At 30.3% G+C, this 25,375-nt stretch overlaps 1 protein-coding gene across 5 annotated transcripts in view; it reads left to right on the forward strand.

The window, feature by feature from the left end:
* The first annotated feature begins 2,971 nt into the window (after window positions 1-2,971).
* The window catches only part of Gcn5 (Gcn5 acetyltransferase), a 59,640-nt gene continuing 37,236 nt past the window's right edge, over window positions 2,972-25,375 (forward strand). For 3 of the 5 annotated variants that reach the window (XR_012755824.1, XR_012755823.1, XM_075361370.1), the window contains exons 1-10: window positions 2,979-3,073; window positions 3,645-3,973; window positions 9,028-9,173; window positions 10,374-10,511; window positions 11,948-12,081; window positions 14,329-14,520; window positions 16,160-16,269; window positions 20,430-20,562; window positions 22,804-22,933; window positions 24,355-24,569. Coding sequence is in view for 3 of the 5 variants with exons in the window: in XM_075361370.1 (XP_075217485.1) it covers window positions 3,649-3,973; window positions 9,028-9,173; window positions 10,374-10,511; window positions 11,948-12,081; window positions 14,329-14,520; window positions 16,160-16,269; window positions 20,430-20,562; window positions 22,804-22,933; window positions 24,355-24,569 (1,523 nt within the window). In the remaining 2 variants the exon portion in view is untranslated. Of the gene's footprint in view, window positions 3,074-3,212; window positions 3,346-3,644; window positions 3,974-9,027; window positions 9,174-10,373; window positions 10,512-11,947; window positions 12,082-14,328; window positions 14,521-16,159; window positions 16,270-20,429; window positions 20,563-22,803; window positions 22,934-24,354; window positions 24,570-25,375 lie in introns of those variants that run through there. The other 2 variants (XM_075361371.1, XM_075361372.1) reach the window with 2 other exon arrangements.

Below are 25,375 nucleotides of genomic sequence, written 5' to 3' on the forward strand. Positions count from 1 at the left end.
TTTTTGTGGTCGGAAGGTGTATCAGGGGCCGAAATTCATCGAAGACTTTCAGTACAGTACGGGAATAGTTTTTTGCCGCAATGGAGTGTCTACAAATGGATTGAAAAATTCAAAAATGGTCGCACAAATGTTACGCACAACGAAGGAGCTGCACGACCGTTTACTGCCACAAATGAGGAAAACATTGAGCGTGCACGTGACATGGTTTTCTTTGAGAGACGAGTAACTGTCGATGAAGTGGCACATAGTCTGCAAATTAGTCACGGTTCTGTCTATGAAATCATCCACAACAGACTTGGGTTTTATAAAGTCTGTGCAAGATGGGTCCCAAAACTACTCACACAGTTGCATAAACAAACACACTTGGACATCTGCCAAAAACATTTGGATCGCTATGGTAACGAACAGGACATCTTAGACAGAATCATCACTGGTGATGAAACATGGATCCATCATTATGAGCCGGAGAGTAAACGGCAGAGTATGGAATGGAAACATCCAAATTAGCCCTGTAAAAAAAAGTTAAAGACCCAACCGTCTGCAGGAAAACTGATGCTTACAGTTTTTGGGACTCACAAGGCCCAGTACTGGAACACTATGATGAAAGGGGCAGGACAATAAACAGTGTGCTTTACAGTGAGATGCTTACTGCCAAGCTAAAGCCTGCAATTTGAAGCAAACGCCGAGGACTGCTGTCAAAAGGTGTTGTGTTGTTACACGACAATGATGTCCACATACTGCTGAACTCTCCAGAAACTCAATTTTTAAGTACCAACTCATCCATATAGTCCTGATCTTGCCCCTTTTGACTTTTCTTTCTTTTTCCTGTTTAGCCTCTGGTAACTACCGTTTAGCTAATACTTCAGAGGATGAATGAGGATGATATGTATGAGTGTGAATGAAGTGTAGTCTTGTACATTCTCAGTTCGACCATACCTGAGACGTGTGGTTAATTGAAACCCAACCACCAAAGAACACCGGTATCCACGATCTACTATTCAAGTCTGTGTAAAAATAGCTGGCTTTACTAGGACTTGAACGCTGGAACTCTCGACTTCCAAATCAGCTGATTTGGGAAGACGCGTTCACAACTAGACCAACCCGGTGGGTTGTCCCTTTTGACTACCACTTGTTTGGTCCACTCAAAGAGGTGTTAAGAGGCCGTCGATTTACCTCAGATGAAACAGCGAAAGAAACGAATTCTTGGCTCGCAGCTCAACCGAAAACCTTCTTTTATGAGGGCATCAGGAAGCTTATGCAATGATGGACCAAGTGCGTTGAAATGCAAGGGGACTATGTTGAAAAATGATGTACATGTTTCCTATTTGTTTATCAATAAAATTTATAACTACATTGCGGATAATAATTGACTTGCCTCGTAATTTAGGTGTAGAGGTCAAAAGAATTGGTAGAAAGGGCTTGCACTGAATTCACTTACACATATATAAAACACATCATACGTTATTGATGAAGTAAACAGATAAAACTGATACAGGGTAAAAGAAAGAAACTGGGAGAAATATTTATCTCAAAGATTATTGGAAAGGATTAAAAGCATAGGATCAAAATGCTGAGAAAGTAAGGTGGTGATAAATTGTTGAGGACAAAATTTAAAAGCATAATTAGCAATTAAATTGTTGATGGATTAAAAATATACATATAAATATAAAACTATTATCTTTTGATTTAATATGTTTGGCTGAAACTTGGTTTTGCATAAATTTTTTAAAGATTTTCATGTTTGTTCTAATACAATATTAGGAAGGTTCAGAGGGAAAGGGTCAGGTTTTGATTAAAAAGAATTTGGGTGACAGTAATTTCAATCTAAGAATTAAATTAAAAATAGGTTTATTGTTGGTTGTCAGTGTGTTTTAAATTAATTAATTTTGGCAGAGACTGTTACTATCATTGAATTACAGTACCTATGTTTAAGCCAAATAAGGCTGGTTTTTGTAAATGCATGTTTTTATTGTGTGAAGTGATTTCAGCTGAAGAATGGAAATGCTGAACCAATGTTTGCAATACAGTGCAACAGTTTTGAACTTATACAATTGAAGGTTAAGTTTAAAGTTCATTGTGGATAAAAGTGGTAAATTTTGGCAGAATACATGGAAAATCAAAATGTTAACTTTTACCAAGATCAGCTAAATGGCTAAAAATTCTTAAACATTTATATTTTTCCTATGGATTGAACCAAGTAATATTAACAGAATCAACATATTTAATACCCGTGCCTTAAATTTCCTTTAGATAACTTTCTTTGAAAATTTAGATTTTGGGGGTCACAATTATCAAAGACCCAGTACATACAGTGCATATGCCACAGCATGTAGACGAACATGCATAGTGTTAAATATCCAAAACGATGTTTTGATTCAGTGTTAAACGTTTAATATATTGTTATATTAATAATTTAATATATTACGTTTAATATATTGTTGTTTTATATATCGTACAAAGGTATTGTCAGGTAATCCCAATGAGGTAAAAGCAGGTTTCTTCAAGAAAATCAGTCTACTTGTTTTGAAATACGTAATTTTCGGGCCATCCGAAGTAGCGTAAACAGTCATAATTTTAAACATCCCTCTGATATACAATAAACGTTAAAAAAATTATCGGCCAGCACGTTACAAAGTTAGAACTCTCGATTAAATAAATAGACCCAAAAAGTTGCATCAGAGTTTAGGAAATGTCAACTTTATTATTTCTCAGGCAGCATATTTTAAAATTAAAAAAATCGTTAAATCATACAATTAGTTAATTTGAATAGATTTGCGGATTAAAGGTATTAAATGTTTTAAAAATAAGGAACATGTCACTTCATTTTTTACATGAAAATTTAATTTATTGTAATTAAACTAATTTTTGTTTCCCTAAGATACATTTTACCATTTTTTATGCACTTATAAACCTACGTGTGTGAAAATACAAATAATCAAATCATTCGTTTTTATTCCCACAATGCATGAGTGAATCACAGATGATGCTACACTCGTACTAAGGGTACCAAACGGTACGCTTGTCCGTAACGGTAGTATGTTACTATTTCTGTATTGTGATTTGTGTTTGTAAGGTAGTTATTTGCATTTTAGTTTTTTATTAATTTTATTGAAAATGTGATTTAAAATATTTAATATTATTAATCAAATGTAATTACAGAAAGCTTTCTGAATACATAAATAACAAATCATGAATCTATTAGATTTATGTTGACTTAAACAGGAATAGAATGTTAGGTTATGTGTGTAGTAATTTAACCAAGCATAATAATATCGTATTAAATTATTCAATAGTATAATTTTTTGAAGTAAATCAGGAGGTTACTAATTAAAAATAATTTGAAAAGTAAGTGAAGAATAAATAAAACCAATATCATTCATTGATATAGTATAATTTTTCATTAAGAGATTTTTTTGAGTTATGATAAAATTGTATTTGTTCCCCGACAAATTGGTAACATAATTTACTTTATTAATATTGTAATTTTCTATTGTGAAAAATAACAACTATAAATGTGAGTTCTGTTATAATTATGTAGCTATGTTTTATTTATTGATTATGATTTTTATGGTGTTTTGGTATTTTGTTTTGTTGGTGTCATGTCAATTTATCAAAGTTGATACATTTTTTGTTGTTTATTCTAGAATAATGTCTGACGGTAATCAAAGTACAAGTAGTACTAGCAGCGCTGCTGCAGGAGCTGGTGAGCAAAATGAAGATGGACCAGTTAACTCACTTGCTGCTGATCAGTTGCTTCGACAAAGTAATTTACAGCGAGTTCAACAGAGAAAACAGCAAGTGTATAGTTGGAGTCAGAATAAGAAGTTATTAAAATTGGCCATATATTCTGCTTGTCAGACTGAAGGATGCAAATGCAGTGGTTGGAAAGTTTCTCCAGCCCAAAGGGCAAATAAGACAGATGGACCGATCGCCACATTTGCTGATCCATGTCACAGTTGTACACATCAACTTTGTAAGTAGTGCTTAGATTTTGTATTTTCTATGTAATCTTTTTTTGTTGTCTTTATCCTATTCATTTTCACATCACCATTGCTGATCATTTGGAGTTGTGAATGTGATTGAAGATTCTTACTGATTATCATTACTTGTGAAACAAGTTTGAGTAAACACATCAATAAATGTTAATTTGTGGAAGGAAAATCTGTATTTGATATGTATAATAATTTCATCAAATTGAATTTTGTACAAGTGTGTTTTTTAGTATTTACAAGGGTTAGTCAAAATATTAGTTGCAGCGGGAATCATTGGAACAATACCACTAATAAACACAGTTTTTTGGCAAAATTAAGTTAATTGTGTTCCTTATGTAACCGTTTATGCTGAATTCAAAAAATCGGTCAGAATTTTTCTATCACTCACAGGTTTTGTATGATAACATTCTTGTTCATTCATTTGTATGATAACATTCTGTATTACTATATTGCTTTTGGAACAGGAACCAAACAGCAACAATAACAATTGAAGAACATAAGAAAGAAGCCCTAATAAGAAAGGGAGTCCGACAAGGATGTTCCCTATCTCCGTTACTTTTTAATCTTTACATGGAACTAGCAGTTAATGATGTTAAAGAACAATTTAGATTCGGAGTAACAGTACAAGGTGAAAAGATAAAGATGCTACGATTTGCTGATGATATAGTAATTCTAGCCGAGAGTAAAAAGGATTTAGAAGAAACAATGAACGGCATAGATGAAGTCCTACGCAAGAACTATTGCATGAAAATAAACAAGAACAAAACAAAAGTAATGAAATGTAGTAGAAATAACAAAGATGGACCACTGAATGTGAAAATAGGAGGAGAAAAGATTATGGAGGTAGAAGAATTTTGTTATTTGGGAAGTAAAATTACTAAAGATGGACGAAGCAGGAGCGATATAAAATGCCGAATAGCACAAGCTAAACGAGCCTTCAGTAAGAAATATAATTTATTTACATCAAAAATTAATTTAAATCTCAGGAAAAGATTTTTGAAAGTGTATGTTTGGAGTGTCGCTTTATATGGAAGTGAAACTTGGACAATCGGAGTATCTGAGAAGAAAAGATTAGAAGCTTTTGAAATGTGGTGCTATAGGAGAATGTTAAAAATCAGATGGGTGGATAAAGTGACAAATGAAGAGGTATTGCGGCAAATAGATGAAGAAAGAAGCATTTGGAAAAATATAGTTAAAAGAAGAGACAGACTTATAGGCCACATACTAAGGCATCCTGGAATAGTTGCTTTAATATTGGAAGGACAGGTAGAAGGGAAAAATTGTGTAGGCAGGCCACACTTGGAGTATGTAAAACAAATTGTTAGGGATGTAGGATGTAGAGGGTATACTGAAATGAAACGACTAGCACTAGATAGGGAATCTTGGAGAGCTGCATCAAACCAGTCAAATGACTGAAGACAAAAAAAAAAAATATTGCTTTTGAACTGCTGATGGCATAGAGGTGTAACTTAAGATATACAGTTATTTTCATCAAGTTGGGGTCACTTGCCCCACATGAAGGCATGTTAGCCTGTGTATGTGATGTTATAGGAGAAAGGACCTTTTATAAACAGCTATGGATGGCCCATTTGAAAGAATTATCTCACTCTGTAATTTTTATCATTGAGGGCTTGATGAAATGAATGATTTAAAAAAACTTGTTTAATCACTAGGAGTTAAAGAATGTTATTTGATGTGAGATCGGAAGCATCTGAAAAGAAGACTTAGGAAGATGTTTCTTAACGTGGTATGGCGTTTTTTTTTGTCTTCAGTCGTTTGATGCAGTTCTCCAAGATTTCCTATTTAGTGCTAGTCGTTTCATTTCAGTACATCCTTAACAATTTGTTTTACATACTCCAAATGTTGCCTGCCTACACAATTTTTTCCTTCTACCTGTCCCTCCAATATTATATTCCAGGTAGCCTTAATATGTGGCCTATAAGTCTGTCTCTTCTTCTAATTATACTCTTCCAAATGCTTTTTTCTTTATTGATTTGCCGCAACACCTCTTCATTTGCCACCCATCTGATTTTTAACATTCTCCTATTGCACCACATTTCAAAAGCTTCTAATCTTTTCTTCTCAGATACTCCGATTGTCCAAGTTTCACTTCCATATAAAGCGACACTCCAAACATCCACTTTCAAAAATCTTTTCCTGACATTTAAATTAATTTTTGATGTAAACAAATTATATTTCTTACTGAAGGCTCGTTTAGCTTGTGCTATTCGGCATTTTATATCGCTCCTGCTTCGTCCATCTTTAGTAATTTTACTTCCCAAATAACAAAATTCTTCTACCTCCATAATCTTTTCTCCTCCTATTTTCACATTCAGCGGTCCATCTTTGTTATTTCTACTACATTTCATTACTTTCGTTTTGTTCTTGTTTATTTTCATGCGGTAGTTCTTGTTCTTGTTCATTGTTCCTTATAAAGTCTTTTTACTCTCAGCTAGAATTACTATATCATCAGCAAATCGTAGCATCTTTATCTTTTCATCTTATACTGTTACTGCATATCTAAATTGTTCTTTAACATCATTAATTGCTAGTTTTATGTAAAGATTAAAAAGTAACAGGGGTAGGGAACATCCTTGTCAAACTGCCGTTCTTATTACGACTTCTTTCTTATGTTCTTCAATTATTACTCTTGCTGTTTGGTTCCTGTAAGTGTTAGCAATTGTTCTTCTATTACTGTATTTGAACCTTAATTTTTAAAAATATTGAACATTTTATTCCAGTCTATGTTATCGAATGCCTTTTCTAGGTATATAAATACCAAGTATGTTGGTTTGTTTTTTTAATCTTTCTTCTACTATTAATCTGAGTGCTAAAATTGCTTTCCTTGTCCCTATACTTTTCCTGAAACCAAATTGGTCTTCTCCTAACACTTCTTCCACTCTCCTCTCAATTCTTCTGCAGAGAATTCTAGTTAAGATTTTTGATGCATGGCTAGTTAAGCTAATTGTTCTGCATTATTTACATTTATCTACTCTTGCTTTTTTTGGTATCATGACTATAACACTCTTTTTGAAGTCTGACAGATCTTCCCCTTTTTCATAAATACTACACACCAGTTTGTATAATCTGTCAATCGCTTCCTAATTCTACACTGCGCACTAATTCTACAGATATTCTCTCTATTCCAGGAGCCTTTCTGCCATTCAAATCTTTTAATGCTCTCTTAAATTCAGATCTCAGTATTTTTTCTCCCCCTTCATCCTCTTTGACTTCCTCTTCTTCCTTTATAACACCATTTTCGAATTAATTTCCCTCATATAACTCTTCAATATATTCCACCCAGCTATCGACTTTGCCTTTTGTGTTATATATCAGTGTACCATCTTGGTTTAACACATTATTAGATTTTGATTTATGTACCCCAAAATTTTCCTTAACTTTCCTGTATGCTCCGTCTGTTTTACCAATGTTCATTCTCTTTCCACTTCTGAACACTTTTCTTTAATCCACTCTTCTTTCGCTAGTTTGCACTATCTGTTTATAGTATTTCTTAATTGTTAATAGTTCCTTTTACTTTCTTCATCACTAGCATTCTTATATTTTCTATGTTTATCCATCAGTTGCAATATATCATCTGAAATTCAAGGTTTTCTACCAGTTCTCTTTGTTCCGCCTAAGTTTGCTTCTGCTGATTTAAGAATTTCCTTTTTAACATTCTACATTTTCTACCTTTGTAAATTCCACCGATTCATCTTACACTTTTTCTTCAGGTTTTTAAACCCTAATCTACATTTCATTAACACTAAATTATGATTGCTATCAATGTCTGCTCCTGGGTAAGGTTTGATGTCGACGAGTTGATTTCTAAATCTTTGCTTAACTATGATATAATCTATCTGATATCTTGCAGTATCACCTGGCTTTTTCTGTGTGTATATTCTTCTGTTATGATTTTTAAACTTGTTGGCAATTACTAAATTATACATCTTGCAAAACTCTCAGTCAGTGCTCTCTTTCATTCTTTTTGTCCAGCCCATATTCACCCTCTATATTTCCTTCCTTGCCTTTTACAATGCTTGAAAACTATGTATGACATGTAGAAATATGTATCATTGATGAGAGAGTATTTTTTGAACATAATCTTTAAAGTTCTGAGTTCAAATAATTAATGTGCCTTAACAAGACTAAAAATGTCAAATTTATATGAATTTTTTATTCATATTATTAATGCTTACTATTATATTTTTTAATAACAATATGGTAAATGTTATTTGGTAAATCTCACTCTCATGTGAGATCACATAAATTGAATTTAGTGTCAAAATCATCTTAAATCCTTTCAGTAAATTACGCTAATTTCTTTTTACTTTGTGTATTTTATTTTTTGGTTGGTTAATTTGCTTTCATGGATTGGACTAATTTTTTCAAGTGTTTTAAGTGCTAGTAGTTGGTTTAATTTATTATTAACAATATTACTGTCATTATGAACTTGTACTATACTGATGCATATTTGTTCAAACTTACCATAATTTAAAGAAAATAAGATTGTTAATAAAAATGAATTTTAATAATTATATTATAATATAATATTACTATTTACAAAGGGTAGTCAAAATGTTAGTTGCAGTGTGAGTCATTGGATTGATGTGACTAATGAACACAGTTTTTGGCATAAGTAAATTAATTGTGTTAAATAATAATTATTATATTATAAAATATAATAATTATTAAAAATAATTATAGTTAGTTTTTATTATTTTTAATTGTAAAATAAAATAAATAACATCTTTGTTAATACAAATTATGAAACAAAATAGGTTAACAATAATAATAAAATAATTTCAATCTTGAAACCAATTCAAAATGTTTAAATGAAAACTTTAATAATTAGAATATGCTTGTGTATGGTATAGTAGAATCTCGAGCCGGTTTTTAATGCAACATTCAGTATTATGTGTTTAAAATTTATTTTAATAAATTTTAAAGTTTAAAGAACCGATAAATTTTATGATTATATGTAATTCATTAAGAGTTGTCATGTTTGGTTAACATGATTTTCTATTTTATTTTTCAGCCCTTCACATATCACATGTAAAAAATTTACCTGATGAAGAAATTAATAGACTACTTGGTATGATAGTAGATGTTGAAAATATATATATGGGTATGCATAGAGAAGAAGATGCAGATACTAAACATGTTTTTTATTATCTATTTAAGGTAATTAAAGACAGTGTGGTAAATGTTATTTGGTAAATTTCACTCATGTTAGATCACATTAATTAAATTATTATTATTATTGAAATGACATAATTGCTTTTTTATTATTATTACTTATACTTTTATTATTGCTTACTAGTTATAGTTTTTAAGAACAGTGTGGTAAATGGCACTTAAATCTGGTGACAAAATCATCCTTGGTTCCTTTCAGTAAATTAGTGCTAGTTTCTTTAAACTTCTATATACTCCATTTTTTCCATTTTCTTCATGATTGGACTTTCCTTTTTTCTTTTGGTTTTGTTTCTTCAAGTGTTTTTCATTTTAATTGTTGGTCTAATTTATTGTTTGTAGATGATTTTGTTATTAAGGATCTTTTAAATTAGCTGTTTTCATATGGTTTTTTTTTTTTTTTTTGCTTGTATTAATGGCGTATTTTCTTGTACAATAAATGTTCTTTCTGAGGAATCTTTGGTAATTTTTTAATGCGTTAGTTTGTAATTTTTTTGTGTTCTGGTAGTACCAACATAATTCACCATGCTATACAAATTAGAACATTTCACATTGAAAACTCCATTTAAATTTTGTGTTATTGTATTTTTGTTATTATAAAATAAAAGCTAACTTTCTACAGTACTCCATTTCATTAACACTGTGTAATGATTTTCAAAGATCTCTTCAGATTATGTATAGTTAATTGCTGTAATGAAGATTCTTTTAATTGCATGTTTCAATGTGTTAAATATTATGTTTCAATATGTTTATCTAATTGCATATTATAAATGTTTTCAACTGCTGTGGGATCACTATTTAAAATGTACTCCAGGATTTTTGATGAGTGACTTTTATCAGTTAGTTTCATAGTTTTTATGATCTGGAGTTTGTAATGGTGGTGCTAAAGATCAGAATATACATCCTAAACTTGTCTATCTAACAGGTATTTAAAGCAAGAAACTGTTGCTTTGTAGAGCATTCTGGATTTTGTATCATTGCCTATTAACAGTACTATTACTAAAATTTAGGCAGTGACAGTGATCCATTAATAATTTATCTTGTCTTTAATATTAAACTTTTCCAAGCATTGAAAAATTATGTTCATTAAACAAATTATGTTTGTTACACATATTTTAAGGTGTACTTATAAATACTTATATATTTTATATTACAGTATTAGTTAATAGTTGTAATTTTTGTTTGTTTCAGTTATTACGTCGATGTATTATTGAAATGACAAAACCAGTTATTGAAGGACCATTAAGGCAGCCTCCATTTGAAAGGCCAAGCATTGCAAAAGCTGTTACTAATTTTGTACTTTATAAATTTAGTAATGTTGCTCAAGCTGTAAGTATAATTCATTAAATTAGTGATACAAATAATTTTGATTAATTTATATGCATTTCATTCACCAGTACATTGCATGCATTTATTTTTTAATTGCACATGAAATTGCTTTTCAATTAGTATGTAACTTACTTGAACTTTGGACAGTAATGGCCTAAGTCCCATGCACATAATTTCTTCAGATTAAAATATCTTGTTTCTAAATAAGATTTAGGCTTTGCATAGATGCACAGAACCTGGCATGTTTGATATTTTTTAGTATAAATGTTGACTGCTCTGAGGCAGCTTAAATAGACAATATCAAAATTACCTTGGTTTTCTGAAAATTCTATCTATGCTTTGAAAAAATGCAGGTTATGCATTTAACTGGTTAAGTTGCTGTTTATGTTTTTTCAGTATTTTCCCTTTTGCTTTGCCCCTTGCTAGTCTTATACTCTCGGCAATGATACTGAAAATTGCCACAGATGAAGTTGTAATACTGCATTTATAATATTAAATAACAAGTTTCTGCTTACACCATTATAGTTTTTACCAGTAATCTAATATGATACATTTATTTAAGTAAATAAATTGCAAATTTATAGCAACTAAATTTTCTGTATAGTAACTACTGATTTGGTCTACTGCCAGTAGAGTTCTTGGATGGAATTTATATTTATAAAGTTTTAACCTATAAATTGCAGGTGAAATCACTGTATATGATAGTTCAGTTTGTGATGTTATCTGTCTTATTCCTTTGGACTTATTCTAGCAGTTGTTCCTACTATTACAGTAAACATAATGTACTTGTTCAGTTATTGTGAAATGTAGTTTCTTTCTGATAATTTCATCCTAAAATTCTCTTTACATTCACCACTTCCTTTGAATAAGTAAATATTGATAATACTTAATTATTTTACATCTCTCATTTCAGTAATAATATTGATACATTATTTATGTATACCTATTTAGTCTTCTGAAGTTGGTAGGTGGTACCTTATTGTGTAATTTGATCAGTAATGTCTGTTTGTGTACATTTTGAAGAACTAAACTGGCCAGTTTTATTTTCTTGGGTAGAATTTATATTAATTAAAGTATTTAATTTGTTGGATTTGATCAGGTAACATCAGGTAACTTGTAACATCATACACTGTAAATTCAACAATCTTATAAAAAGAGAGATATTCCAGGAAAGAAAAAAAAATGTTTATCTACGGTAACAAATAAAGTGTGACAAAATAGCAGCTATTTAAATCTTCCTTCTATTATTCTGAAAAAGGGCATCAATAAACTCCATTACAGGCTAATTGCCTACCCTTATAAGTGTTTATTTTGTATCACCAGTCATCTTTCATTATGTATTATAGAAAGTGTCCATACGACACAGTGTATTTTTTATGATTGTTGATTATTGTTTGTTTATTATGAATTTGTATTTACATAATTTTTTTAAATAGGAATGGCAGATGATGTATGAACTAGCTAAAATGTTCCTTCATTGTTTAAATCACTGGAATTTTGAAACTCCTAGTGCCAGACGACAAGTAGTTTCTTCTGAAGAAGTATCTGCTTATAAAGTTAATTACACCAGGTAATTATTTAACTTACAAAGAAACGTTCTAATCTCTCCAACTATGTGGCCAATTCCTAAGAAAATTATGTTATGGGGATACCTTAACATATCTTTGTTTTCTTTTATTCTCTGCATTCCTTACATTTCCTTTCTCTCCATATTATCCCTATTCATTCCTCTTCTTACTTGTCGTATTTGTTGTACTTGATAATCTTTTCTATTTATATATATCAACTGTTTAATATGGTTACTTTTAATCTTCTTTTTACTGATGATTTCTTCTATTCTTATATGCACATTATCTCTTATCATTTTATTGTTATTCTGTCAGTGATACATAATGATATTCCTTAAAATAAACTTTCAGATTATGTAAGTAACTTTTTTCATTTCTTAAAAATTTAGTTTTGTTGTTTTATTCCCTTACATCCCAAAATATTGTAGCCATGATCTCTCCAGCTGATGGGACTGTCTTGACCTTGTTTGGAGAAGATTCGCGTAGAAAATCCCATTCTTTTGATTGTTGTTTGGTCTCTGGAATATTGTAATGAATCCAGGTTTCATCAATGGTGACGACTCGATGTAAAAACTCCTGCGGATTTTGCTTAAAGAGGTCCAAACACTGCTGTGACGTTGACAGCCGTATCCACTTGTCTGAAGTGAGCAATCGGGGCACCCATTGGGCCAGCAGCTTTCTCATTCTTAACTTATCATGTAAAATGTTTATTACTGTTCTGTACGACACACTTGTGGTCTCTGCTATTTTGTGCACTTCGGCGATCAGCAAGAATCATGCCATGGATCTTTTCAACGATTTCCTCAGTAACCACATCCACTGGGCAACCTGGGCACTCCTCAACAAAAACAGATGTATGGCTGCGTTTAAATTCATTAAACCAATATCTCACAGTCGTTATAGATGGTGAAGAGTCTCTATAGACAGAATCTAACTTCACTTTTATTTCTTCGCACATTTTTCCATCCAAAAGTAAAAAGCAAATTATGAATCGATATTGTTCTTTTTCCATTGTATCAAAAACACCAAATATGTTTAATGAAATTGGCTGTCAAATAAAAACTAATTATGAATCGATCTGAAGTTTAGTATGGAGTTGTTTGATAGATGGAAGTATACTGTAGTAATGCCAACTTTCCTCAGCAGCACCATTTGTCTTCAAATTGATTCACCCTCATATAATCTGCCTCAAAAGGGAAAGTGGTCTAATCACACTGGAACCAATCCTTTGCCTGGGAAAGCACTAAGGGGGCAATCCACTGCACTGTCTTGTACTTTCATCCTCATTAGAGCAAAAAGAGGTCAATTTCCGTAATATTTACCAGATTGGGAAGAGGGTTATGAGAGCCAGCCAGATCATTCTAACTTGCCTGTGTTCAGGAAGTCTGATGCCAGTTTTCAAGTGGTAGAGTCTTGCTCTATCTATCTTAATTTTCTTTCATATTAAACTTTTAAACTAAAATGGTGACAATGCAGCCTATGCTAGAATAGACTGAAACAATGCATATATTAAGTTGTATAAATCAGTTAACAGCACAATTAAGGAAAAATTTTAACAAAAAAAAAAATTGTTAAAAAAAGCACCTGGAAAGCAATTAAAAGAAATAATAGAGATAAAATCAAAAAGCAATATAACTGAATAGAAAAAAATATTTATCTATTTTAGCATAAGTTTGAAAAATAAACTAATAGTTTTAAGTAATTTATCATTTTATTTTAATTGTATCTATTAAATTTATATGACAGTAGGAGGCGGACAAGTTGCAAAAAAGTACTTATTGTTATATATTATAATATAGTAGTATTATTTAGTGATTGTGTAAAAAAACAAGAAATGTTTTTATTTTAACTTTTTAACATTGATGCATCACAGTGTGAAATGCCATGACGTTAAGTCTGTGTTTATTTTAACAAAAATACCATTTATTATTTTGTCAGTTTTTAGTTATTGAAATTTATGATATAGTTTCAACTTTGGAATTGTCTATCTGATATTATTGTAATAATCGTATTTCATATTTGATACTTTATAAGGATGATTCTTCAGATTCTTAAAGATCCTATGTTACACTTAAGAACTGATTAGTTTAATGAATTCTGTTACAGTTTAAATATTTTTATCTGTTTTGCATGAAGTTAGTGTGATTATTTAATTTAAAAATAATTGTAGCTCTAAACAATTAATTTATTCTTTTCTTTTTTATATTTTTGTCATCTAAAAAAAATTGTTTTTTTTTATTGTTTGTTAGGTGGCTTGTATTCTGTCATGTACCAGTATTTTGTGATTCTCTGCCTCACTTTGAAACAACACTTGTGTTTGGGCGCACATTGCTTCGTGCTGTATTTCGTACTGTGCGTCAGCAGTTAATGGATAGATGTCATAGTGAAAAAGATCGTCTTCCTCCTGAAAAAAAAGCCCTTATTCTTGTCCATTTCCCAAAGTAAGTAGATTAATAATAATGTATTAAAATTTATGTAGAAACATAATTTTTATTTTATCTGTTTGTTGTTAAGTTTTTTCAGTTGCACAACTGTTTTGAAGGTTATCCTTCATCAACTGACATGGTAAAACTAAAACATATAGGGTGGTTATTAAAATATTATAGACCTTATTGCAATTTATTTGGATTCTGACTGTCAGGATTTTAAATATATTTAAAGTAATAATAATAAAACCAGTAAAGTAGCGGTAAGACCAGTATTGTTTTAAATTATATTTTATGAATTCTAATTTTATTTTTACCATCTGAGGTGATGAAGGTGCGGTTAAAAAAATATACATATTAGGTAATTGGAAAGCTAAAGAACAAGCATTGAGTAAAAGATAAAATAAAGGTGATGAGATGTGATTTTATAAATAAATTGAATTTAAAGCTGCTTGATGCAATTATATAACATTTTCATTGACAATAATAAAATATCTATGTCATTTTTAATGCATTGGAATGTGTCGGATGTACATTTTATTCCAACTTGTTAGGAAGTAATAGTGCAGATTACTTAAATTTTTTCCCATAAAGTGTTAAAACTTATATTTCTTCTTTAAGTTGACATTAAGTTGTTGGCAATTGACGGTTAAGTGGTTTTATGAACTTATTTCTCAGTTCATAGACATGAAAAGTAAGAGGTAGTCAGTTTAATGAAAAAAAGAAGAGGTTATTAACTTGCACAAACAAAAATGTTCTCTTACCCAGACTTCTGTATATTCTTATGTTCGTGAACTAAAAAATAATTGTTGTGTATGTAGTTTCAAGCAAGATAGTGTGGATTAATTTGTCTCATTTTCAGAAAAAGCTGGTTTCAATTACAGCTTTTGCAATATTCAGTTTTATACAAAACATAATTTTATTGGTTAAGTCATGCAGTATAGTAACTTATCCTCATATTACCAATTTGTTACAGTTTACAAACAAAATTATCATAATTTTTTAGTTTTAGTAAAGTAAAACTGCATGCTTCATAAATCAGAAATGTTAATCAAACCCCTTAATGAATTTATTTATCTAGGAATCAATGTAGCTACTAAAGGTTTAAAATCTATTAGTTAAAATAACAGGATCAAAAAGACAAGTGTTCAACTGTACTAGCATTTGATCAACTTAATAGCAAAAAAATTTCATCTTATAATGTTCAAAAATATCATGCTCAGCTATGCTACTGCAATTAGTTTTGCCAAAACCTCAGTGATGCCCAGGCTAATCTGATTTGTAGAATTTAGCAACTGATACTGTTGGGATTTCATAAATGAAAGAGTGGTTTAAATGTTTTAAACATTTGGAATTGTCATAGAAAATGATCAGTTAGACTATTAACTAGGATATATCATTATGTTATCCTCCCTCAATATAATTAAAATAATTTTTATTTCCAATTAATTTGTTTTAACTTGATTTAAAAAGCTTTGGAATTAGCATTAGCCGACTCCATATGACAGGAAATGAAATGTTAACAGTTAATCCTTAAAGTAATGTTTTTTATTGCTAATTATTTTTTTCTCCAGTGAAACTCCCTTTTTTACTGATGTTGGTTTATTAGTGCATTTTTTATTACAGATTATTTTACTATTCTGTTTTTTTACAGATTTCTCTCCATGGTGGAGGAAGAAGTGTATGCACCTAACTCTCCAATATGGGATCCTGATTTTAAACAAACACCTCCCAGCTTTGTGCAAGCTACTCTTGAAAACAAAGGTGAGGATTATTTGGGAATTTAAAATTTACCTGTCTGTTTGTTGGCAAATCTATATTTTTGTGAAAACTGATTGTTATAAAAGTGTCTGAATGTGATAAGGAAAAGTGTAACACACAATTTCAGTTGAAAAGACCTTGGCTTTTATGACGAGGGTGAGTAAAAAATTATTTATGCTTTCACCATAATGCATCTTCAAGGTTGTCATACTCCTGTGCATGCATGCTTAAAGTTGATACAACTTGTGGTCACATGTGCGAAATTTGATCTCTATCTCGTCAATCTACCTTCTGGCTATTATAGTGTTAATATTACCACTAGCAATAGTTGTACCTAGAAGGAACAATGATTATTGATCTGATTTCTCTGGTCAGAAGGTATGAAAGGAGCTGAAATTCATTGTAGACTTTGGGTGGAGACAGTGCTTTATCATGTAAAAGTATTTTTTCATGGATTGAGAAGTTTAAAAGGGCCTGGATTAGTGTTATGCATGAATAGGGAGCAGATGCCTGCCAACCTTCACCACGGACAAAAAAATTCAGCAAACTCGAGAGATGGTTGTGGCAAATAGGTGAGTTACCATCGATGTGGTAGAATCTTCTTTGAACATCAGTCATGGTTCTGCTCATCAAATCATCCACAATGAGCTCAGCTTTCGTAAATCTATTGTTGAAGAAAGTTTCTGTTATTAAGAAAGAAAATAAATCTATTGTATTACAATACCCGCCCATATATGGCTTGCCAAACTGATCAAACCTTCAACAGTTGAATTTTGAGGTACTGGAACACCCTCCCTACAGTCCAGATCTTGCTCCATCCAACTTTCAGCTGTATGGGACACCCAAGTAGGCTTTAAGAGGTTATCGATTTTCCACAGACTTAGACATGCAAGAAGCGGTGGAAAAGTGGCTTTGCAACTAACTGAAAACCTTTTTCTTGGAAGGAATACACAACTTGGGAACTGCTGGACTGTTTTTAACAGCTTAAAAAACTGTAAGAAATTGAAAGTTTCTTTGGTACTTTTAACCCAAAGTGCATAAAAGATTCCTATTTCTGGATTGGATACAAATAAGGAATTAGTTATTTAACTTTATAAACAGTTTCAGAAATTAATGTCATTTAAAAATCTACTAGATCATACCAAGATGCTGACAAAACTGATATCTTTTGATATTGTTTGTTAACAAAAACACTAGAATTCTTGTAAAAAAATTATGCATTTTGTTAAAAAATAGACGGTGAGTCTGACCAAACAGAGAGGAACACTATGTCCCAGCTGCTAGTTATTTTAAATTATTATATACAAAAAGGAACTAAGTGGACCATGTAATTTTCCAAAATTGCTTTGAGAAACATTTTATGCTTTAATTTTTGAGATTATTGTAAATCTAAAGGTTTTTCTGTACATGGTTTTATTTCTAGATAACATAACATCAGACCCTAGTGATCTAATTAAATCCTGAGAGAGAAATTTTTATAAAAGGGATGTGATTTTTGGTAAGGGATGTGATTTGGAAACATTGTAGAAAGATTTTGTGGTCCTGGATGCAGTTAAGAAATTCAAAAGGCCTAGGAATGTCAAATTATATTGTAATAAGTCAATAAGTACAATTATTATTATTATTATTTTGGAAAAGATTTTCCCTAATGTCTCTAAGGATAATGAAAATTTCGGTGGCAGAGAAAAAAATTCCTTCAAATCAACTGAATTAGTGAGTTACTATCTGGAGGTAAAAATATAGTTAAATGAAATATTGAGAGTGGATTAGTGTGGATAAAAAAAATCAGGGTTTTGAATTTTTAGTGATGAAAAAATTAGACAGAGAGGTCGCTGTAATGAAGAATAGAAGCATAAGCAGTGATGAAGGCCTGGAATTTCTTCGCCAAGAGATATTCCCAGGCCCCCTTTTGTCATAGATGGTTTGGTGGAGTTCCTTGAATTTCAGAGTGAAGTCATGTTGTCATTTCTGTTTTGTATGATGTTAAGGATATGTATATAAAAATCCCATTTTAGAGAATTTTAAACATAATGCATTAAGTACTCTGTGAAAGCAATGTTAAAAAATCAGTTAATATCATTTTTAAAACTTACAAGATTACTTAATAGTAGCTTCTATTTACAAGAAAAATTAATTAATGAATGGAAGGGATAACAGTGACAGGAAGAGAGATTTTAATGAAGTTTTAATGTAAATATGTAATTTATATTAATAGTATACTAATAGTTTATAATGTGCTATTAATAATGTGCAACTCAATATTTTCATAAAAATATTGTTCATTAGAAATGGAAAACAATAATATGTTTCTCTTTTTTTTATTATTATCTTTTATGACTGCATGGATCACTTTATTCAGTCCATTATTCAAGTCTCTTCGATGGGACTGTTTGGGCCTTGCTGTCCTCCCAGTACATTTTCATACATTCTGATCTTTTTGCCCTTTCTAATCTTGAACATGTTCGTGTTGTAATTGTGAAGCAAGTGTTTTTGTTCTTAATTTCCTTGTTTAATTTTATCTTATCTGTGGTGTATTCTGGTATAAGGCCAATTTCCTTCAGATCTTCTCTTATTTATCTGATCCATCTGCATCCTGTCTTGGTGTTTTTCAAGTCGAGATTGTACTGTACTAGTGATTTCAAAAGTCTTGAATCTTGCATCCTTAAGATGTGTCCAAAGAATCCTAGACTCCTCTTACATATAGTATCAGTGATGGGTTCTTAACTTTGTACTCGACTTTATTGGGCACAATCCACTGTACCCATCTTTCTGGTACTTTTTATTCATGCAAGTTTTTCCAATATTATGGAGTCTGTCTGCCTTTGAGTGTTCATTCAGTTGGAAGAGTGTTTGTACTGCATAAGTAGCTTCGAGTTTTGTAACTGTGTTGTGTCTTAATTTTGTGCTTATTGATAAGCATTTTTTATTGTAAGTGTTCAGGATTAATTTTTAAGCTGTAGCTAGTTTATTTCTTCTTATTTGTGTCAAGGTTTTTTGTTTAGGTTGTTTGTTATTATTACAACCTATTAAATATTTAAATTAGTTTACTATTTTGATTTTATTATTCTTTATGATTACTTTTAATTGTGTGTTGTGTTTTTTTGAGGCCAATTTTATTTGCCATCTTTTGAATTTCTAATATCTGTGATATAGCTTTGTCAGTATTGTTGCTAGCAGTGCCAAGTTGTCGGCAAAACCAAGACAGTTTGTTTTGATTTTTTGACCTATTTTTACTTTTTAGGGTCATTTTTTGAGCTATTCTCTCATTACCATTTCTAGAGCACAGCTGAATAATAGCAGTGAGAGCCCATCGCCTTGGCACAGTCCTTTTTTGATCTCAATTGGTTCCAAGAGCTCATCTGTGAAATTTACCTTTGACTTAGTGTTTTTGAGGGTCAGTTTTATCATGTTTATTAATTAATTTGTAGTCCAAGGTGGAATTTTTACACCATATCCTTGTGAATTGCGTCTGTTATGCAACATTGTATCGAAAATTTAAATTAGGAGCTATCATCTGAGATAGTGTAGGAAACAATCTGAGGATGTCATCGAATACCTTGTTATTTCTTAAAAGTCAGACATCTGTTTTCAATTATTTAATAATAGTATAATTAATTAATAATTGTTTTTTAAGTGTTTTATATTGTGCTTTAACTTTTCATATTTTCCTGTATTATTGTGCTGTTTGTTTGTTAATTTTAATTTAGTTTATATACTGTTATATGTATTGCATGTTGTTACAAAATCATTTTATATGTTATAAAATCATTGATTTTGGATGCTAATAACAAACCTTCGTTATGTGCCAAAAAAACAAAAAAAAACAAATAGGTCTTTATAATAAAAATCTGTTATGAAAAAGCAGAGCTCTCTGCAAAAGGTTAATGAAGATAATAAAAAAAATTTTAAAAAGGATAAAAAATATATTAGCAAATACTCAGCCATTTACCAATATATATAAAAAGAAAACTGTTCCTGTATTTAATATTTTAACTAAATAGTACTGCTGCAACATATCAAAACAAAAAAAAAAATTTAAATGAGTAATTTTATCATTTTTAACATATTGCTTATTAGATTTATTCATAAATGTAAAAGTATTTGTAGTAAGATTCTTATAATTTTATAATAAGTTTATTAAGGAAAGTAAATTTTTACTTTAGGTTCTCCAGCTGTACGTCGTGTTGGTGAGTTTGAAAAAGTAAATGTACCAGTTGGTGATAAAAATTCTTCTGGAGGTTTCACAACTGTTAATCTTAGTCCAGGAATCAGAAAAAAACCACGAACCATTGATGGGTGTGTTATATTTTATATATCTTGTTTTAGTTTAAATTCAGTCATTCATTTTTACAAAAATTATGTTAGAGTTGATCTTCTAATACTGTACCTTTGTACATTGTTTAAAGTGATATGTACAATCAAATGATGTATGTTGTACGTGTGAAATAGGGCTCAGAATCTATATCGTAATAAAGATGTATTATAATGATTTTTTTTTAAACTTTCTCCTTTACCCCTGAACCATCTTATATGTATATTTAGGTATAATGTATTTAATAATACAAACATAAATTCCATTCTTATTTTATTGATTATCAATTTCAATTTTAATTAAATTAACCACCAGCAGGTAGAATAAAGAAACAGAACTCACTGTTGGAGAGATGTCTTTTGTTCTTAACTTATTTTCACTCATGATTTTTAATTATAACTTTTATTAAAAATAAATTATAAAATAGTTGGAGGTGAAAATAATCGCAATAAAATAATAATAATAAAACAATTAGAAAAGCATTATGTTTGCAAATTTAAATTCAAACATAAACTGATGAACAATGCATAACTAACTGTTGTCAAATTAGTAATTTAACAGTTTTCCTAAAATTATTCTGATTTAAGTAAATTGTCAGTTACATAAACTGTAACAGTCGAAATTTCTCTTAATAATTAACTTACAATAAGAGAAATTTCAAACTATAGTTTGAAATTTCAAAATATTTAGTTATAGTTAGTTATTTTACATTTCTAATATAAAGTCTGAAAACATAAAATTTTAATATACTTACTGTATAATTAGATGCTATTTCTTTAAATTATAATTTTTGTGTTAACTGTAATTAATATTAATACTGTATTATTTAATATAATTAGTCAAGACTTTATTTTTCTGGCTATACATACAGCTATTTATAAGGGAAGCTACGGTATCAGTCAAAAAACTACCTACTGGGTTTTTAACAATCACAGCATTTCATATCCTAAGAAACATTAAGACCGAAAACATTTTTCATGATTTAAGTATATATGTTTGTCGCACTGCTTTTTGCTAAGTATCTTCAGACTGGATAAACAGATTTTGTTCAGATTTGGTCAATAGGTATTTATGTATGGGACATTCATCATCATACTAAATTTTTGCACAAATTTTCCAAGTGGTGAGGGGAGATTTGCAGATTTTTTCAATTTTTTGGTTAGGCAGTTAAAAACCTTTCTTAAAAAAATATGTAATGTTTAAATAGTACATATTTAAATTATTTTTTTTTTTTTTAGTAATAGTTAAACTGAAAACATCTATAAGGGAAAATTTTTAAATGTTTGAAAAACCAGTTTTTTAAATACAGTTCCACTTTTTCATGCAGAGAAATTTGAGCAGTTACGTTGCCAACTTTTTTTTATTGTTATTTATAATTAAACATTTTGAGCTCCTAATGGTGTAAGGACTGGAAGATCTCGAGTGCTGAAATAATATACAATATTGAAAATATAATATATTGAACCTAAAAATATACATATTTAATATTGAATCTAATGTTTAACTAACAATAGATATTACAGTTTTCTTTTCTTTTTTTTGTAAATTGTTTATTAATCAAATATCTGAAATTTTAAATAAGTTCAGTTAATTAACATTTATATTCTGTACAACCTTTTTTTGCCAGTTATTTCATTATTATTATCAATTGACCTTTTGTTTATTTTGTAAAATGCATATATTTCTTATCTGGTTTTCTAATTCCTCTATGGCTGCATGGAAAGAGTTTTCCCTATCAAACTACATATACCAGGGGCACACTAATTCTGTTAGTCCCAATATCCTTGGCTTGAATCCACTGGGTATTTGACAAAAACTTTTAATGCCCAGATAAGCAAGGGACCAGAGTTATGGTAAAGGGGTGATTAGAAAAAAAGATGATCTATTTATATAGGGATTGCAAAATAAGCTTATCCATAAAAATGTTTCAAGTCTCCTCCAGGCTTTTTGTCTATCCCTCTTGGAATTTGTTGGTAGATCGGAGTATCTTTGTCCAGAATAAGAGCAGGGTATTACTGATCAATGATTTTTCATTAATCAGCTCAAATATTCACTCTTATAAATTTCTAAAGAATCACTTCAACAGAGACCCAAGCTTTACTGATGAAAAGTCTTGCCCAGCCAAAACTTTTGTGGTGTCTGTAAGTATTCATCTTGATTATGAATAATGCTACCAGATCTCCATTTGATGACTTTTATTTGTAATTGGTTATTCTTTATTTTAGTGATAAAAGATCTCCTGAGCCAAAAAGAAAGCGTGTAGATATAACAGAGCCAGTGGATCCTATACCAAATGAGACTGTTGCTGAAATAATAGCTACTATTAATGATCCTCAGAATGTACAAAATGCTAATGTAAGTTGCTATTATTACAATTTTTTTTATTTTTATATTGATTATGATGATTAACATCTTTTCAGCTGGTACTGGGTTTAATATTCAGCAGGTGTCTAGCATTTACTACATTCTCAATCGGCAGCATTGTTTTGCTTGCTCTTTCTATTTTAAAATGATTATTTTAGGTTAGATCTTGCCAAGTGCTTGATAAACTGTCATTTGTGTCCTTTGAGTAAAAAAAGAAACTGCTATTGAAATGCAGTACCATGACATTTTGAAAGCTGATTCTTTGGTATAAGACTATAAAAAAATGCAGCAGATAATGCAAAACAGAGAAGAGTCATTCACAACTGTGAATAATGTGCATACATAGTGCTAGTGTTAGACAGAAATTATTGTAGACTTTTTAAAGGATGTTTTGGTCAGTCCATCCTTTGCTAAGTCCAGACCTTATATGAAACAACTATTTCTTGTTTATGAAGTTGAACGAAAATATGGCTTTAAAAACTTTATGTGATGTTGACTAAATCCAAGCAGTGGTGGTTGACATGAGTAAGAGACTAGACAGAAGACTTCTGGTAGCATAAATAAAGAACTCATTCCAGTTTCAATAAATGCAATGAGGTCTATGGTAAGTATATTGAAAAAAGAAGATGTGTTTCAAAGGAGATGCAACTTGTCCCAGAATAATATATTTAAAAAATACTTTTTTCTTAGCATACATTTCGTTCTAAATTATAACATTTGGAAAGCATTTCTAACATTTTGAGCATGTAGGAATATGAATAAATGAGGGTGGATCAAATAAACTGGAATTTTCATACAGTGGTTCATGTAGTAAACCAATTGCAATGTGACTAATTCAAACCGATTGGCTCATACAGTGAACCGATTGCAGTGTGATCCTCTCCTGTGCTCGTCGTGTGAGTCTCACATTTTATTAATAGCATTGAGTGAAGAAGTGATACCCTCACCTCAATATACAATGCATTATTATTCATTATCAAAGTTCTCACAATGAAGGTATTAAACCTTTAACATTTCTTAGAAGAGTCCAAATACAATTTGAAGAAAAATCCTTTCAAATATCAATTATTTCATTGGGACAAAACATTTTTGGCTCAACAGTGAGCTGTGGAAAATAGAAAATTCAATGGAAAGTTGTGTCTAAATTATGAAATTATGTAGAAAAGTGACTTAAAAATTTTCTTATTGATTAATTGAAATTTAAAGAAAAATTCCAGGAAATATTTTATTCACCTTCACATTAGCTGTGAGTAACTAATTAAAATTAACTAAGCAAAAAAAATTTAACTGAAAATTGTATTTTTTTTTTTTGTTATTTATTTGGTGTTTTGAGTACAATTATATTTTGTTTATTTTACTTTGTGAGGTTTTTGGCTTTATTAATACCTATTCTCTTAATCTTTTTCTTTGAGGTTGTATTTCAAGACAGTCATTTAAGAAAACCAAGAGATGAATGTGTAAAAGAGCAAGAGGCTGGTAAGATTATTGAATTCCATCTTATTGGTAACTCTTTAACACAAAAAGTATCAAAAAAGACAATGTTGTGGTTAATGGAGTTGCAAAGTGTGTTTTCACATCATCTTCCTCGCATGCCTATGGAATATATATCCAGATTATTATTTGATCCGTAAGTATAAATAAGTTTTCAGAATTTTAATTAATGGCAATTTAATTTCTGCAATTGACATGTTAAAATTATGTATTTGGAACTTTATATTATTGGCTGCAATCTTCTTCTTTTGTATATCTTACACTGGTTTAGTTGATGTTCCAATTTCTAGGACCAGATATGAAACTTCTTTCCAGCAATCATTGTACATTTTGCTGGAATCAATAATGTCAGATAATCTTTGTCCTTTCAGTATAGGTCTTTAATTATGAGACAGGCAGAAACCATAAATTTGTGAACAAGTAGATTTAGTTGCCCGGTGAACAAGTTTAGTTGCCCAGTTCTTGAATATTTATTCACACTTCGTCTATCTTTGAATATATTATGATACTCAAAAGACTCTTGAACTTTTCAGAGCGTTTAAATTAACTGTTAACAAATGCCACTGTTAACAACTCCAATATTTCAGTAGCAGTTTTGCTGATTTTCACATAAAATTTAATATTAATACAGCTTTAAATTTTTATAAAGTTCACATGACGATCTACAGTGTTTAGCAATTGCTACAATCAGCTCTGTTAGGTTGAGGTTTATGCATACATTAATTTTACAAACAATGTTATTTACATGATTATAACTAGATCACCAGATAGATGATACTGCTTGACTGTTACAACAATTATTCTGTCAAACCTTGTACAAGGATTGGTTCTTAAAATCCTTTTAAGAACCAATCCTGCTCATATCTTCTTATCATCATGTTTTTGCTGTTAGTTTCCAGATGTGTTATAAAATTATTGCTTATAAGCAACATACTTTCACCT

Source organism: Lycorma delicatula, chromosome 3 (genome assembly GCF_047948215.1).
Source record: "Lycorma delicatula isolate Av1 chromosome 3, ASM4794821v1, whole genome shotgun sequence".
In the NCBI taxonomy this organism is placed as follows: Eukaryota; Metazoa; Arthropoda; class Insecta; order Hemiptera; family Fulgoridae; genus Lycorma; species Lycorma delicatula.